The sequence below is a fragment of the Mixophyes fleayi genome, chromosome 3, assembly GCF_038048845.1.
Source record: "Mixophyes fleayi isolate aMixFle1 chromosome 3, aMixFle1.hap1, whole genome shotgun sequence".
In the NCBI taxonomy this organism is placed as follows: domain Eukaryota; kingdom Metazoa; phylum Chordata; class Amphibia; order Anura; family Limnodynastidae; genus Mixophyes; species Mixophyes fleayi.
This window is the reverse complement of record NC_134404.1, coordinates 210205512-210224709: the sequence shown is the minus strand read 5'-3', so window position 1 is coordinate 210224709 and position 19198 is coordinate 210205512. Positions and strand designations below refer to the sequence as shown.

At 43.2% G+C, this 19198-nt stretch overlaps 1 protein-coding gene across 1 annotated transcript in view; it reads right to left on the bottom strand.

Annotated features, from left to right (window-relative positions):
* The window catches only part of LOC142144348 (enoyl-[acyl-carrier-protein] reductase, mitochondrial-like), an 86438-nt gene extending 68201 nt beyond the window's left edge, over positions 1 to 18237 (bottom strand). Inside the window, exon 1 of the mRNA XM_075203057.1 lies at positions 18005 to 18237. Coding sequence (XP_075059158.1) covers positions 18005 to 18183 — 179 coding nt within the window. The 5' untranslated portion in view covers positions 18184 to 18237. The remainder of the gene's footprint in view (positions 1 to 18004) is intronic.
* Positions 18238 to 19198: the final 961 nt, after the last annotated feature.

Sequence of the window (19198 nt, the reverse complement as noted above, 5' to 3'; positions counted from 1 at the left end):
AAAATGTTACCACACCCATCCCTCTTATGGCAAATGCTATAGCTCCATTCCTCTGCATATTTCTGTTTCCCCTTCCCCTTTTCTCATGGTTTTTCTTTTCCCCTCGTTTCCCTTTTCTTTAGTTACTCTAGGGACACATGCCCTAACCATCTCCATATCCCACTGCATATGTACTATCCTACACTTCTGATACGTCCATGGTCACAATTTTTTCTTCGAATGTTTGGGAACTTAACTCCAAAACCAAAAGTAGATTGGCTCTTACCACTTTCCATAAACACAGGGCTGATATTGTTGTCTTGTAGGAAACACTTGTACAAATAATATTAGGGCGCTAGATAGGACCTATAAGATAATTACAGCTGCCCCTGAACGCTAGGATGCAAACCTAGACCAAAAGACAAATAGACATAAAACAGATATAGAGGCGCTAGTAATTACTTGATTAAAAAATTATTGACATTTATTGTTATAAACATACACCAGGAACATATATTCCCTAAATAGGGATTTTAACAAAAAGGCTCCTATACCTTGGGTAGAGCAGGTAAAAAATCACAGCACTATCAGCTATGAGCACTCGGACAGTTATTTGAAATGACAACCAATATTAATAAAAGTCAATAAACTCCATAGATGAATTGAATGAAAGTGGGGATGACACAACTTGTTAGGAACTCATATAGTGTAGAGTATCATGTTAGACTCTTGCTGAAATACATGTCCAGATGGTATAGCAAACACCATATATGAGTTCTCACATTGCCGTTTATGCAATGGTATAATTTATCAAACCGGCATCATCTCCGCATGAGAGACCACCAGGGAAAGAAACACAATATCAATGGTTTGAAAAGAAAAAAGGGGGCAGTGCACCCTTGATCTTAATACAAGCTGGATCTCTTCTGGTGAAATTTGATACAATTAGATCACCATCTTCAGTATAAGAAGAGCGCTTAGTATAGTCAATGTAGCAAACTGCAGTTTGGAAATGTTCTTTTGAAAAGAAGAAACTCACTTTTCGTAGCGTGGTTTTGATCTCTCACCCTCTAGAGTGTCCTCAGACGGTTATTGCGGCTCACTGAAGCTTAGCGTAATATAACCTCAAAGTTTCATCTTCCAGAGCGTCCTCAGACGATTGTTGGAAATAGATGCAAAAAACTTTGAATGGAAAAGCCGTTGTTTCGTCCGTCAGTCCGCATGAGATACAAACAAACCAGATATCCGCTAGTGAGATCCCCGGGGTCTCTAGATTTTCAAGAAAAACTTTCAAAGTTATAAATGTAAAATCTTGACGCGTTTCTCGACGATGTCGTTTCATCAGAAGCAGGATCCTGCTTCCTGCTTCTGATGAAACGACATCTGTCGAGAAACTCTAGAGGGTGAGAGATCAAAACCACGCTACGAAAAGTGAGTTTCTTCTTTTCAAAAGAACATTTCCAAACTGCAGTTTGCTACATTGACTATACTAAGGAAACTAGGAATACTAGGAAACACATTTCTCTTCTCAAGATCCTACCCTCTTTAAGGTCAATAGATTTTCCATGTGTTACACGGTTAATGGTCCCTTTAAAAGGAATGATGTAGGTATTCTATTTAGCATGCTTGTTTCCTTTGCCCTCTTAACTAAACTAGAGGATAAGCATGGGAGTGTTAGAAGATGAAGTGACTATAGTATCGCTTTACACACCAATTTCAAGACAAATTCCTTACCTTAAATTGCTGTACAAGTAGATCCTTTAAGTGAAAATAAGCCAGACAAAAATGTATGCAATTCAGTGTCATCAATTGCATTTTCATAAATTATTGGCAGAATATGGACTATACTGGCGAGTCAATTCCCCCAGTCCAAGAGAATACACATACTATTCGACTGTCCACGATTCCTATTCAAGAATAGACCTTATATTGTCCGATATTGTCTGATTGACACAATCAGAGCAGCCGGGCAGGACTCTCTCCCTAACTCTCTCTGCTGAACGGATCTGCACATAGTGTGCAGCCGTCAGCAGCCTTAGGTGTCAAAAAGGGGGTGGGGTTAAATCACCCTCCCCCTAAATTGCCCCCGGTACAATTAACTTCTGGATCCGCCCCTGAGTATAGCACATATAGAGCATGAACATGCATTTACTTTGCTAGACTCGCCCACTACCTCCCCATTCCGCCACTCTATGCGTAGAGAAGTGCCAGGAAGAGATATGTCTCAGTCTGAGAGCAGACTGACAGTTTCTTTGCTACTGCGCATGCAAAGTTGCCAAAAACGCTTTTTGCACTTACGAATCAAACTTACATCCGACTCTACATGAGGACCCAATTATGTCAATAAGCTTTAAAGGTCAACATATTCTTGGCTGACTTGCTCAGTTTGGCTATTGCAATGCAACTGAACTCTTAGGGGTTCATGTTATGGTGAACGCAAATTGTGTTTCTGGAATATAATACGCTCTTTTACATCTGAGCACACGCACACACCACTATTTTCGGAACTTGTGCTTTGTGTGCTTACCCATAAGTAAGAAAGAATATTATACGCCTGTGACTGGATCACTGATAAATAACTTTTGGTATAAATTTATTTAAAGGAAATAGCGCAGGGCACTTATTTATATAATTGCACGTGCATTTATTTTTGATAGTGTGTATATTGTGAGATAGGAAATCGTTATTTCTGAGACCAGGGTAGAAAATTTGTTTTTTCTGTTTTAACTTTTCAAAAGCAAATACCTGATTTCTGATGTGTACCTGATACAATAAGTCTTTGTTTTGAATGCCTTTTGCATATCTTGATGCAAGAAAATGCTTTGTTGTACCTGGTTTTGGAAATGCATTCATGTCTAAAGTATATGTTTGATTTCTGATAAGCATTTGTAAGTCTGTTGTGAAGTCTAGAGGATGTCCTCATTAAGGCTAATTAAATCTATTCAATGTAAGTAACCAACACTTGAATGCACAACAGGGGGCCGTTACCTGAATGCAGCTCGTGTTAGAGAGACAGGAACTCTAAACAATGGAGGCAGAACATCTGAAGAAATCAGGGTGAAGTGGAAGTTAAATTGTGTTAGATGCAAAACTAGATTACATCCTGAGATCTGATGGAAATCAAGTTGATATGGGAGTTCAATTGTTAGATGCAAAATTAGATTACATCCTGAGATTTGAGGGAATATTCTAGATGGGTTGGAGCCAGATAGGTCCAAGGGGCTGGCTTACTCCTGCTAGTAGTTATGTCAGAACTGTATAAAAAGGTGAGCTGTTTGAGCATGTATTGTATTCTTCTGATTTCAACATCTGACTTGATCACTGGTACCTCTAACCAGTGAGAGCATATAAACATCTTACTTCAAAGACCTGCTTGAAAAAATCTTCAATATTGCTGTATTCCTGTGACCTGCAGATTAGACCTAAAATGTAATCCGTTCTCCAGCTGTCTGAGGTTTGGACCCAAGCTTTCCGGTACCACCTCTCTGCCTGCTACCCATGTAGCCCTGGTCAGTGTGATAGGCCAGGGGGGTTCCAACCACAGCTTCCCTGATCCATAGTAAGAGGTCAGGAGTACCAGCCCAGGTACACCAGCAATGAGATACGCTTGCAGCTTCAGTACCTAGTAGAAACCTGGTTCTGGATGCCGGTATAGGAGTCCAGTGGTGACAGCAGGCCCCTCCCACTGCAGCAGCAGGGACATATTAGGAATAATGAAAGGGGACCGTGGCAAAGTAAGCCCAGCCAGTTCCCAGCAACAACAGTCAGGGTGGCATAGGCGGTCCATCCTGTCACAGATTTCTGGTGGCAAGCGCTGGGATAACCACAGGCAGCTTTTCATGAACCAATCAGGTGAGCGGAGTTATTCAGGAGAGGAATAACTGCAGCCAGGAGAACGCAATGGATGTCTGATTACACCAACGTGTCCAGGGCAGATATAGAGACTCTGTGCAGTGCCAAGGGCATTGACATCAGCTATTCGCCAAGCAGGGCAGAGATGAGAGAGGCGCTGAGGGAATGGCACCGACAGCATGGTACCCCAGACACCCAGACAGCAGAGATCCCTGATCAACAGCCTGGAGAGACCTCTACCCAGCAGACTTCACCCGCACAACCAGCCCCACTATCATATGATGAGCGCAGGGCTGCCAGGCTAAACATCCAGCTGGCGGCCTTAGGGGACAACGCATCTGCAGCTGAGTGGCACCAAGAGGGAAGTGCACCAGCCATGCAGCCTAGGGGGGAAGCACCCCCTAGAGTATCAGGACTATCATTTCTACCTTGCCCTAAATTTGAGGACTGTATTGGGAATATTGATGAACACCTGCAGGCATTTGAAAGGACCTGCAGGCGATACGCTGTTCCCAGAGAGTTATGGGCTAAGCATCTTGTGCCCACACTGCAAGGACGTGCAGTGAAGGCCTACCATGGGGTGCCCACAAAGGACTGTGCAGACTATGATATAGTGAAAAGGGCACTCCTTAAATGGTACACTATTACCCCAGGGACCTATCGTCTGAAGTTCCAGGACTTTATAAAGGACTTCCACTCCACTTATGAGGAGTTTGCCAACCTGCTGCGGGAGTAATAGACTTGATGTGCCAAGAGCAGTTTCACCGACGGTGCTCACCGGAGGTGACAGAATGGGTGCTGAACTGGAAGCCAGGCACCATGTAAGCAGCCGCACAGCTGGCGGATCAGTATGTGGCAGTGAGGCCACACTGGCAGAAGTGCCACGTTGACAGCCAACACCAAAGGGCTGTACAATCAGGGGGACACCCCTCTTCTTCTCACCCCCAAAAGCAAGTACCTAACCCTTCGGGTACCATTCGCCAGCCACCACCCCGCCCTGTCCCTGGGCGTTATCAGAGACCACTGGAGCCAAAGCTGGAGAAGAAGTGCTACAACTGTGGGAAAACCAGTCATTTAAGGATGGACTGTCCCACAGCCCCAGCACCCCAGACTCGTGCCCCTAATCCAAGTCCTGGGGCCCAGCTGACTTGCTTAACTGGCGAAGAGGAGCCATTAGAGACGGTTTCAACCCCTGCTAGCCCAATGGAGTGTGGCATGTCTGAAGGTGACTTAGCAGAGAGAGAGACCTGTGTGTTCAAAAGACCCACTAAAAATATGTGAAGAAACCTGCAGCCGGTCCAAGTGGGACCCCTGCAGGGGGAAGGACTGAGAGACTCAGGGGCCTCAATTACTGTTGTGAGTCCCCATCTTATTGATCCTACTGTCGTATTGTAGGATTGCACTGCCAAAGTTACAGTGGCAGATGGACTGGAAAAAGAAGTGCCTGTAGCAAGGGTGTATCTGGACTGGGGAGATTGTCAGGAGTTGCGAGATGTTGTTTTGGATGGCCTCCCAACTGATGTGATTTTGGGCAACGATGTTGGGAGTGGAATTGTGACCGCATTTCTTAACTCTATTACCCGGAGCCAAGCTGCTAACATACAGTCTTCAGGATCTACACCTGCACAGCCCAGCCCAGAGGAAAAGACCATAGCTGATAGACAACAGTCATCATCTGCAACCACAGCTTAAGCCAGCCCAGAAGAAAAGACCACATCTGCTATTTCTTCAGGAAACAGCCAGCCCTTTGCCTGTGGAAAGACTATGTCCCCCAGCAACACAGAGGATGTTGTCTCTTATCAACCTGATCTTATGGGGGTGCCCAGTGATGCTCCTCTCCCTAGCAGTATGCCAGCTCTACTGGTGAGTACAGCTGACCACAGTGACACCCCTTTGACTGACCCCACTTTATCTGACCCTAGTCACCCTAGCATAGACCTCCCCCTGCAGCATATCCTGACTTAGACGATAGTGAGGGCTGCAGGGAAGAGTTCAGGGCAGTGCAGCTCTCTGATCCCTCATTGGAAGGCATGAGGCACCAGGTTGGCGGCAGCCTTCTAGTGAGGGAAGTAGGGAGTGTGACCTAGCATAAAGTGTTGTTGTACCGTGTAGCTAGGAAGTTAGATGGGGATAGACCAGTCTGGGAACAAGTTCAACTGGTGGTACCACGGGGCTTTCATGCGCAACTAATATCAGTTGCCCATGAAATCCCTATGGAAGGACACCAGGGAAGAGACCGAACACTGAAGCTCCTGACACAGAACTTTTTCTGGCCTGAAATGTTGGATGGCGTCCGGGCCTACTGTAAGTCCTGTGATGTGTGTCAGCATCTTGGGCTCCCCTCAGATCCTTGCCAATAATTGGGGAACCTTTCCAGCGAGTGGCTGTGGACATAGTACTTCCCTTGATTGTGCCCATGTCTGACACCTATCCCTTGCCCTGTATTAATGCTTCTGTAGATGAGTTAGGCAGAGTTCAAGGTTACCTAGAGGACATTTCCAATTTCAGCAAGATTTGGAAAGATAATCTGGAGCAAATTGGCCTGGTGTAGGGAACATTGGGTGGGCATGTTTGACTGTAAGGGCAGAGAAGTGCTGGATGGGGATGTCAGAGGTACAGTACCTGGGTGATCGTGTGGGGGGAGGAAGAGTTAAGTCAGAACCAGCTAAGGTAGAGACAATCCAAAACTGGCCCCAGCCCACGACCCCCTTACATGTACATGTTACATTCTTAACGACTGCAGGGGATTACAGATCTTTGTCCCAGACTTTAGCACTGTAGTGAAACCCCTGACAGATCTCACTAAGAAAAAACTCCCCAAAGTAGTTGACTGGACACCCGCTTGCGAACTGGCATTTCAGTTGTTAAAGGAAGCCCTGGTTCATGCTCTTGTACTGTTGGTGCCTAATTATAACAAGGATTTTATTGTGCAAACTGACGCGTCATAGTATGGACTGGGAGAAGTACTTAGCCAGGTGGGGCCAGATGGGCAGGAGCACCCTGTGGCAGGGCCATCTCTTCCATTGGGCACAATGGGCAGATGCCTGGAGGCCCTGTGGGCAAGGGGGCCCGTCTGAGGCAGCTCTGTAAAAAAAAAAAATCCTGAAAAAAAATTAAAAATGAAAATACTTACCTTGCGGTCATGTCAGCGGCGATCCAGCTCCATCCCTGGTCCCCTCTTCCGTGCTGTGCTCGCAGTGAATGCTGGGCGTGATGTCACACCCAACATTCACTGCGAGCACAGCACAGAAGAGCGCAGAAGAGACTCAGCGGCGCAGAAAAAAGGAGAAGGGGATCGGACTTAAGGTAAGTTAAGTGGGCCCCTATATATATATATGTAAAAAAAAAAGTGATTATATATATAATCACTTTTTTTTTACATACATATATATTTTTTTTACACGCACACACACACTAATATAAATATATATATATATATATATATATATATATATAATGTATGTGTGTGTGTATATATATATATATATATATATATATATATATATATAATTTTTATTTTTTTAGGGGCCCGGTGCACTGCATTGCCCGGGGGCCTATGAAGTAGTTAAGGTGGTCCTGCCCTGTGACCTATTTCAGCAGAAAACTGCTAATTCAGGAGGTGGAGTATTCCACAATTGAGAAGGGATGTTTGACCATTGTATGGGCAGTGAAAAAGTGTCAACCTTATTTCTATGGACGACATTCTACTGTGGTGACTGATCATAATCCATTAAAGTGGCTGCAACACACCTCAGAGGAAAATGGCCTTTTGTTGCGCTAGAGCCTTGCACTTCAATTTTATGACTTTGACATAATTAACCAGCAAGGAAAGGCTCACAGAAATGCGGATGGACTGTCTTGGCAGAAGAGCCAGAACATCCAGGTCACCTCCGGTAACCCTAAGAGACGGCGGACCAGGAGCCAAATCGTCGGACATAGCACCCTGGTTTCCGCGTAGACAAGGGGGGGATGGGTGTGACTGGATCACTGATAAATAACTTTTGGTATAAATTTATTTAAGGACATAGCGCAGGGCACTTATTTATATAATTGCACATGCACTTATTTTTGATATTGTGTATATTGTGAGATAGGAAATCATTATTTCTGAGACCAGGGTAGAAAATTAGTTTTTTCTGCTTTAACCTTTCAAAAGCAAATACTTTATTTCTGATGTATACCTGATACAATTAGTCTTTGTTTTGAAAGCCTTTTGCATATCTTGGTGCAAGAAAATGCTTTGCTGTACTTGTCTTTGGAAATGCATTCATGTCTAAAGTATATGTTTGATTTCTGATAAGCATTTGTAAGTCTGTTGTGTAGTCTAGAGGATGTCTTTATTAAGGCTAATTAAATCTATTCAATGTGAGTGACCAACACTTGCATGCACAACAGAGGGCCGTTACCTGAATTCAGCTCCTGTTAGACAGACAGGAACTCTAAACAATGGAGACAGAACATCTGAAGAAATCAGGGTGAAGTGGAAGTTAAATTGTGTTAGATGCAAAACTAAATTACATCCTGAGATCAGTGTGATAGGCCAGGGGGGATCCATCCACAGTTTCCTTGATCGATAGTAAAAGGTCAGGAGTACCAGCCCATTTACACCAGCAACGAGATACGCTTGCAGCGTCAGTACCCAGAAGAAACCCGGTTCTGGATGCCGGAATAGGAGTCCAGTGGTGGCAGCAGGCCCCTCCCACTGCGGCAGGAGTGGCGTAATCTGCGGCAGGAGTGGCGTAATCCGTATAACGAAAGGGGACTGTGGCAAAGTAAGCCCAGGGTGGCATAGGCGGTCCATCGTGTCACAACGCCAAAAACGCAATTTACGTTTAACTTAAAATGAGCCCCTTTTATGTGCAATAAAGATACATTTAAACATATTCAGTAGCAAATTTGATCTCTGGTAGTTTTAATTGCTACACATACATTGTAAATTTAAATAAAGCCCAAGCAGCGTTGTGACCCAAATTGTGTTTCATATGATGTAAGTGAATCTATGAAAAGTGCAAGACTTGTATAATATGATGCGTTTGTAATCTGTCTATGGTCTATAGACATAAATCTTCATGAACACTTATTTTTTTAAAGCAATGACTTGACACGCTTTGCTGTATTTTATTTCCCACCTGAGATTTGTCAGTATACAAATTTCCCTCTATACAATAAACCATCTTATAATATACATTGACCAAAACATTTTTCACAGCATTTTGAAGAACAAGTGTATCCTATAACTTGATAAAAGAAATACAAAGTGCATGGACAGGAGAAATAGCCAGAGGATGAGATATCTGACAGCAAACATATTTTAGCAGAGAAATTGGATGTATTAAAGTGCAGCTCATGCAAGGAGCAAAGTAGAAGCAGCATCCCAGAAACGGAACAGTATGACAAGCGGGTGAAATGAGTAATGGGGACATGATCAAAAACCAGGCCCAGAAAAATAATTATTCGATGAGAAAATGAAAAATTAATGAAATAAAACATCCGTTGAGTTGCAAAATTAAAAAAAGGTGAAAAAAGGATATAAAATAAATGTGATGGAATGGTCATTTTTTCCGCTGAATGGGCAACAGCTTTCAAGCTGAAATACAATATATCTTTAAAAAGTTAGTTAACACTATGGGGCATATTCAATTGCTGGCGAAAACGGCAAAAATCTTGCACGCGCACTATTACCGTCATTATGGTAATAGTGCGCATAAATACCGTTATTACGGTAGTTTTCTTGCTGGATTTCACCTTGCGGCTCGGGGAGCCTCGAGATGAAATCTGAGTAGAATTACCGTAATAACCTGTTTACTTTTTCCGCGGCGGAAAAAGTAAACAATTGAATATGCCCCTATGCATTTAAATATATTAAGGCTTATTTACTAACCTGAAATGCAATTGCTCTTTTATGGTGTCACATGCTTTTGCGCAATTGCACTTGTTTTATGGGGAAGCACATGAATTTGTGGGCCAAGAAAGAGGTGTCTTCAGGGGTGCAACAGCTTGCACCCACCAATGGAAAGAGTTGGTTGGATCAGTGGTATTTCTTCGAGTACGAATTAGGCTCATGAGTGTGCCTTCTTTTTTTACCGTCGTGCAACATCAAAATTTTGTTAAGTGGGACAAGATCATTTAGATGGGAAAAATAGGTGTAGAGCCACAACGGAGGTGTTCCTTATTTTGCAGGAGGGCCTTCAAAACTAATTAAATTGTGGCTTTTGTCCTGAACTTTTAATTTGATTTATTTACCACTCTCACTTCACTTCTGTTGCAATTTTGCAGAAAATCATATTTCTAGGTGCACTTTAAGAAATGTAATACAAATCATTGAACACTGGTTTTGTAATTTTCATGCATCTCAAGATTCACACCTAACATTAAAACCTTTGACCACTTTTGAAATACTCGGTATAATGCAGGCTTCGAGATTTTAAGGCAGATTTTACATTAACTGAGCCCCCAATAGGAGATCCCCATGAACTTACATGGGAGTCCGACATCAGGGAATTTTTAGACAGAGAGCAGTGGTCTGAGATCTGGGAGAGCATCAAGTCCAAGATCCAGAGGTAAATTCAGGGGTCACTTTTCCCTGTTCATCCTCCTGGACCTCTCCACGGCCTTTGACATCGTGGACCAACCTCTCCTACTGCAGACTCTTCTCTCTCTTGGCCTCTCTAGCTCTGCCCTCGCTTGGTTCACCTCTTACCTCACCAACCGCTCCTTCTGTGTATCCACCTCTGGTTCTTCCTCCCCCCATCTGCCCTCCCTGTTAGAGTCCCTCAGGGCTCTGTTCTTGGTGCTCTACTCTTTTTACTATACTCTACCCTCCAATATTGTCAATACATGGATGACATTCAACTTCGCATCGCTTCCCCTGATCCCTCCCCCTCTCACGTAATAACACCACCATCTCTTGTGTTCCCCAACTGCACTGCCTAAGAGTCACCCTTGATTCCTCCCTCTCTTTAACCCCACACATCCAATCTCTACTGTAACCTCCTTACTGGCCTCCCCCGCTCCCACCTTGCCCCCTTTCGCTCTATACTGAACGCGACTGCGAGACTTATCTTCCTTTCATGTCACTCTTCTTCTGCCTCCCCTTCACTGGCTCCCCTTCCCCTACAGGATCCTTTTCAAACTCCTCACCATCATCTACAAGGCCCTCTCCCACTCCACTGCCCCATACATATCCAACCTCATTTCCATTCACACTCCCTCCCGTTCCCTGCGATCGGTCAATGACCGCCTCCTCTCCTCCACTCTGATCACCATATCCCATGCCATAATTCACAATTTCTCCCAGGCTGCCCCCTTTCACTAAAATGACCTCACATGCTCTATTCGACAGTTTGCTAAACAAAGGGGCACTTAAAACTCCTATGTTTCTCAGAGCCTACCATCTGAGAACCTAACCATCTTACATCCATCCACCTGACCATCTTCCATACATCGACACATGCTTGATCCCCTCACCTCTCTCCTCCCCTGTCCCTATACGCACTCCTCTTCCGCGTGATCCCCTCTACTGACTCCCCCTTGTGCCCACAGTCTGTTTTCCCACTCTTTAGTATGTAAGCTCTTACGAGCAGGGCTCTCTTCCCTCCTGTCTCTTTACCATTTCTTCTCCTCCAACTTCACTGTACTAGCTATGCTTGGAGCTATTTAAGTCTTGGTTTTACTTGTTCATTGTTCTGTACTGTTTACCCTGTATGGTCAATTGTTTGTATTCTGTATGGTGCTGTGGAAAACTTGTGGCGCCTTATAAATAAAGGATAATAATAATAAGCGCGTCCAGCTCTATTTGCACAAACATCAAGGATAATGCATACAAATGATCATATACATGGTACTAGGATTCCCACCAGATTATGTAAAATTATTCCTGACTCTTCTGAGAGATGCTGGAGAGGGTGTTCATCTCATCTTTCTAATTATTTGGTGTTCATGTCCCAAATGATCTAGTTACTGGTCCGCATTAAAAAATCTAGTCTTGCAAATTGACCTTTCGCTCATGCCAGGTCAAGTATTATGAATGAATTTAAAGAATGAAAGACAAGTGGATATTACTGCCTGGGCTTCAAACCTCCCTCTCTCTGCCCCCCCCCCCTTCTCTTTTCCCCTCTTTATCTCCAACCTCTCCCTCTAAATTAAATCATAAACCCCTGTCTGACAATCCCATAACTGATGTAACATTTTTGGAGAATTTTGTGTCTTTGTTGTATATTGTTTATACTATATTAATCAGTCCTTGTCTGACTGTTCCTGTTTATCTGTGTTTTGTTCTTTTTATGATTGTCTCACTTTGAGTAAAATAAAATAAAATAATTGAGCACACAAAAGAGCCACATATAATAAATACAGATTCGATAACCCCTTAATTTCATATCTCCTAAACCAAGCAGTATTTTCAGAGAAAATCAGGAAAGTTTAAATGACTGAAGGTGGTTGTTCAAAAATATTAGTAGGTTGGACTTTCAAGTGATGTTTTCAAGTGTATCCATGGCCCCAGGAGCAGTTCCAAGGACTGAGAAATGAGCGTGCACTTTGGAAAGCATTAAGCAGAAAAGTAGGTGCAATTGCTCACACAAAGAAGCATGGTCACATGCTGCAAAATCACAGCTGATATTGGCCAAAGCCCAGTATCTCAGCTTGCGTGGCTTAAAATGGACCACTATACCAGATGATACTACTGAAATCAACAGGGTCAATATCTTACATGGCAGAAAATGCAGTTGGTAGATGTCTGCTATCGATCTAACATGTTGGATCTGGAAGTGATCCCGCCTTTCGATCAAATTTTGGTTTGACCCTCTAGAATGGCACAGAGCTCAAACTGACATTCCTTCAGCCAACGCCGTTGACTGACAGCATTTACTTTAGAAGGAGCAGCCACACACTGTCGCCAATGAATGCACAGAGCTCCTTATTGGAGAACAGTTACCAGGTGTGGTGAGAATTGGGAGCACATCTGGGGACATAAAGTAGCCCTGTCTGAACGTGCATTGTCTCCAGAAATCGGGGAAATATGGTCATGTTTAGAATGTAGATTGACACCTTGTAGGTTTTTTTTTTTCTTCAAATGTTGATTTAAACACTATTTACTTCACACATAACACATATGTGGTTACAATGATGCATAATTCATGTAATCACACTATTTGTTGTAACTTTGCTATTATTCTGAATTCTCTTGCGGCCACATGTCTGAACAAGTATTGCATTATTGTTGTGACCAAAGGGAACTGATGATTATGAGGTCCTAAATGTAAGGGTTGTACTAGACCTCTCCAGCGCCACCTTTTGGCCATCGGACATTCTACTGTACTTCAGGCTAATGTCAGAAAACAGCAGCTAGAAGGAAGGTGTAGTTTAATTACATGTGATTAGGAAACAATATAGAATATTTTCTATTAGGTTTAACTCAGTTCTGTTACATTGCCTTGTCAAACAGCTTAATATTAGAGGGACTGCTGCCAGAATTATATATGCCATAACAATTAGCTAATCCATTTGATAAATAGCCAAGTCACGGGTGAAATCGAGGGGATCTTTTCTGGGACTAATTTGACCATACGGCACAATGTAATAAAAAAAGGAATTATCAGATGGCTTTATTCATTGGTAATTAATGTCAACATTTGTAATCAGGGGAATGACTAAAATAATTGTATTTCTACTAACTAAGCACTGGTGCACAGTATCATTCACTTTAATTATTTGTTTTCAAGCTTTGCTGCAATAAAATCAAATACATTCTAATTACTTGGGTAATGGGAAAAAGGGCAGCTGATTCAGAGCGACAGTTTTTTTCTGAAGGATGAATGTCTAATTACTGGAGAGGATCAACAAAACTTATCATCATTAGGAAATACATTGCAAACAAACAACTGGCTTCTGTAAAATAGAAACAATAAAACTGTAGCCGGGTCAGCCAGCAGCCTGTACAACTATTGTATATGGAACATTTGAAAATTATCAGATAAAAAATAAAACTACTATTTCCTCTTAAATGTTATTTCTTCCTCTGCTGATTCATAGTAGGGAGAAATTGTGGTTTCTAAAAGATCCTTTGCAAGTTTTGAAATTACAATAACTTTTATGGAGTTATACTAAAAACTAATCTTATAAACACACATGAAGGACTGTAAACTCTCATCAAATGTAGTGAATATTTATTAAAATTGTAACTGATGTAGGTGTTTCCAAGGGAGTTGTTGACTCAAATTTATTGTAGCCACTTAATAAATGGAGGGTTTTTACCATGACCAGATCGATTTACCCAATTTTTTCCATGTACTTGTGTCAGAAACTATTTTTTCAACTTTTTAGCTACTTGCCATATCCAAGCATATTTAATGTTTTCTTCTTTGGGTGTTTATGTTGCCTTTTAAATTTGATGACTGCCATCATACCCAGTGTTTGCGGGCCTGCACCCAGAACAGCCAGGGAGCATCTTCTCCATGTCTTGCGGCTGCACAGTTACTAGCTGTGATGGCACCATCATACCCAGTAGATGGATCCAAGCATGCTGATTGGTGGATATTGCTGTCCATTCGCCAATCAAAATATTGGGAGCACCCCACACTTTTATTGGTGAATGGCTATGACTATCCAACAATTAGACTACCAGGAGTTGTCTACCGGGTTTGACAACATCCCAGAAAAACCATACTACATCAGTGCCCTAGAGACAACGAGGGAGTGCAGGAAAGGCAAGTGATTTGTTTGAGCCACTACCAGAGATCTTGGGTCTGTATATTATAAAGCCACCACAGGTCTACGGTCTGTGTAGTAAATACCATCAGAGATCCAGGCTACGTATGTTAAAATCATCAAAGATTTGGGGTTTGTGTAATAAATTCACCAGTGATTTGGGGAGGTCTGCATTATAAAGCCACCAGAGATTTTATAAATCCGCACTGTAATACCACCAGAAATTTAGGCAGCCATAAGAGATTTGGGGGGTCTGCACTGTAAAACAACCATAGATTTGGGGGTCAGCATTTTATAGTGCCCCCCCCCCCCAAAAAAAAAAAAAAAAAAAGTTTTACAGTACATGTTATGCAGTATTGACCAATTAAGGATCATGTTACAGGCCGGTCGAGGAACTGCCATTGTTGCAGCAGGGGCACGGGACCATGGAGATAATGGGTGAAAATCTGAGTAGTAAATAAATGTAGACAGCACTTATGGAGGAAAGGGATATGTTTCTTTTAGGAGGTGTGTCTTTAAACTTGATGAAGCTGAAGAGAGTTTAATAAATATTGTTCCATAGAAGGGTAGCTGATTGAAAAAAATCTTGTAGCTGTGCATGGGGTTATAAGAGTGAAGAACATGGTTACTGGGAAAGTAACTATAGGTCAGGTCAGAAACTTAGACATGACAATATGTTTATTTGGATTCTTATTATATTAAGAGTAGAACTTCCAGGGCCTGATCAACCACTAGGCTGACCAGGCTGCAGCCTGGGGCGCTGGGTCCCGGGGGGCGCTGCACTGTGGGTATTTTTTTTTTTTTTAAATTTTTTTTTTTTTTTTCTTCATTCATTTTTTTTTTCGGGGTGGGGGAGGGGGGTGGTCGCCGCTGGGGATCGCCACGGGGGGGGATCACCGCGGGGGGGGTGGAGGGCTCGACGATCAAAAGCATTGGTGGTCAGTGGTTAGCAACACACAGCCAATCGCCAGGCTGCCTGTTGCTGTACATATCTATAGGGAGGGGGGGGAACTGCCCTGCATATCTATAGGGAGGGGGGGGGAACTGCCCTGCATATCTATAGGGAGGGGGGGAACTGCCCTGCATATCTATAGGGAGGGGGGGGGGGGGACTGCCCTGCATATCTATAGGGAGGGGGGGGGGGAACTGCCCTGCATATCTATAGGGAGGGGGGGAACTGCCCTGCATATCTATAGGGAGGGGGGGGAACTGCCCTGCATATCTATAGGGAGGGGGGAACTGCCCTGCATATCTATAGGGAGGGGGGGGAACTGCCCTGCATATCTATAGGGAGGGGGGGAACTGCCCTGCATATCTATAGGGAGGGGGGGAACTGCCCTGCATATCTTTAGGGAGGGGGGGGAACTCCCCTGCATATCTATAAGGAGGGGGGGAACTGCCCTGCATATCTATAGGGAGGGGGAGAACTGCCCTGCATATCTATAGGGAGGGGGAACTGCCCTGCATATCTATAGGAAGGGGGGGGGAACTACCCTGCATATCTATAGGGAGGGGGGGAACTACCCTGCATATCTATAGGGAGGGGGGTGGACTACCCTGCATATCTATAGGGAGGGAGAGGGGGGACTGTCATGCATATGTATAGGGAGGGAGAGGGGGACTGTCATACAAATCTATAGGGTGGGAGGGGGGGGCTGCCATGAAAATCTATAGGGAGGTAGAGAGGTTGATATGTATGAAGGAGGGCAGAGGAGGGGGGCTGATATATGTGACTGGGTGAGTTTTGATGTGACGGGGGGGATAGCTAGCTAGCAGAGTGGAGGTAAGGAAAATAGCTGCAAGGGGGATGGATGCAGGCTGGGAGGTAAAGAAAATGGCTGCAGCAGGGGTTAAGGAAAATGGCTGTGCGGGGGGGGTTGTGGTTAAGGAAAATGGCTGCAGGGGGTATTTAAAAAATAGAGCAGCTTTGGGGGGCAGAATCTCATGAATGTGTGGTGGTCACATGGGTGGTCTCAGCAATCACTAGAATACTAAATATTAGTCAGATGGGGCTGGTAGAGGTTTGTATTTGATTGACAACAAATATTCAGATATTGCTTATATATGCCTGTCCAATGGGGTACTTTTAGCTGGCCATAATGGAGTGTTTTGTTTTAACTAAAGGGCCTAATCATTCAGGGTTTGCATTATAATACATTTTTGCATTTTCAAAAAAGGACGCCAACTTTCCAGAAGCCAGCGAGAGGATAACAAAGTTGCAAGAGAGAAGAGCAAGAACAGGTAAGAGACAATGGCACAATCTGTCTAAATCATACTTACCAACTTTCTGTTGGTGAAATCCGGGAGCCTGCAGAGGAGGTGGGCGTGACGGGGGGGGGGGGGGGGGGGGGGGGGGGGCGGGGCTCCAAGTGACGTCATTTTGGACCTGCCCCCATGACGTGATGACGCAAAATGCGTCATTTGACAGCGGGGGGCGGGGCCAAACGCCGCGATTCACCGGGAATCGCGGCGTTTGGGACTTAATTCTGCCCACTTCACTAGGAAGTGGGCAGAATTATCCAGATGCGGGGGATTGCCACACTCGCCCGGGAGCCCGGGAGACTCTCGCAAAATGCGGGAGTCTCCCGCAAAATGCGGGAGAGTTGGCAAGTCTGGTCTAAATTTGAATGCTGGAGAATACACCTGAACATTCATATTCAGGAGTGTTCCTATACACCTATATATTCGGAGGAGGGGGGGGGGGGGCGCTGCGGCCGTATTAGCCTAGGGCGTCCAGAACCCTTAATCAGGCCCTGAGAACTTCATATGTTATTCTGATTATGAGAAGCCATACAAAGACTGAATGGAGCAAAAGAATTAGATGTGAAAATGAACTGGTAGCGTATTAAATGACATCCATTGCATGCAGAGACCTGTAATTAAGATGTTTAATGTGTACAACATTTAAGATGTTAACATTTTTGTTTCTTATTTATAAATACATTATTTTACTGTTGTCTCTGAAAACATCTGCGTAACTCTGACAAGAAAACCCAATGCTCAATATGGCAGGTCTCATATTTGCCATCTTTTCCTCGAGTGTTCAAATACCTAATCACAGCACTGTTAAGGGCAACATTTAAGAGGTGATTTAAAGTTGCAAGTTAAATAAATCCACTCGTCCTTAGAGTTGCATTACACTTAGGCAAATATCAACACTAAATATGAATGAAATGAACATGGAAATTAGTACTTGCATGGTAGAAATTATGCACACAAGTTGGACATAACCTAACTACGTGTTCAGATCAGAGGGGCGTGGTTGACTTCTCCATGCCCTTGTACCTGAATGCCTCTAATGCTCCTGAAGGGACTGCAAGTGGTAGATAAGTGCAGCTCAAAATACTAGTGCAAGTTGTGCACAAATATAGTTACAAAAAGTACATAAAGTTAAATTACGACACACAAATGCATTTATGTCCCACTGTATATAAGGCCTTTGATGTCTTTCATTAAATTCACTTACTTCAGTACTTGAGTACAGGGACCATGTTTGTGGTAGACAAGAGCTTCACAGGATGTCTGGTAGGTTTGCAATGCAAATGCTTTCCTGGATATGTAACAACCATCAGAGGCTCTTCTATTTAGTAGATGCTTGAGATGAAATAATCCTCCAAATGTCCTGAATAAGCCTGATGCTCTCATTTGTACAGGGTCTCGACAAGCGTTAAAGCTCTTATGTTCCTGTATTGGTATGTGAGTAAACCACACTGCTAGATATCTCCGTGTGCATTTATTACAGGACATTATTGCTCAAGAACGATTTGCTGCTTCCTAGAAACTTTTGCAATCGGTGTACTGTAAATGTTGAGGGGTTTTTTCCTGAAAGGCCAATATATTTAAAGAAAATAATGCAGTACTGAAAGTGAGGGACGTGAAATTACTTACTGGAAGGTACCATAGAATATCTTTAAATAAAATAATACAGATTATTTTTTTATTACATTATGTGAACTATATATTTTAGTGAATTACTTTCGTTTTATTGGATATGTTTTACTCAAAAATAGTAATGTTCTTACAGTTTTGACAGTCATAATTATAAACTGTAAAGGCTGATTTATTTCAGTATTATTGTATGTAGACTGGCTGAGAGGCTATACATGTTATTTCCTACTTTAGCTCCATGCCTAATTAGCTACACCTAGCATATATTGAAAAGCTAAATCCTGAAATCCAACAGTAAGAGATGGGTGTGTGCTAAAATCAGTTATAAAAGATTCAGAAATATGGGAAAGATAGTAACTATTTGTCCTATATTGTTTACTTCCCATTATCTGCTTGTTTTAAATTAAGTGATCTTTGGTTCCTGAGCAGGCCAGATTGACCCTCCAGCTTGCTTCTTACTGCTTGGTTGGCCTACAGGCCCTTGATTTGGATAATTTAACAGCCTTTATTGCAGCATATAAGTATGGAGGTGAGGTTGCACATTCATCATCATAATCACCATTTATTTATATTGCGCCATTAATTCAGCAGCGCTGCAAAGAGAACTCACTCACATCAGTCCCTGCCCCATTGGAGCTTACAGTCTAAACTCCCTAACACACACCTAGACAGACACACCGACTGGGGTCACTTTGCTAGCAGTCAATTAACCTACCAGTATGTTTTTGGAGTGTGGGAGGAAACCGGAGCACCTGGAGGAAACCCACGCAAA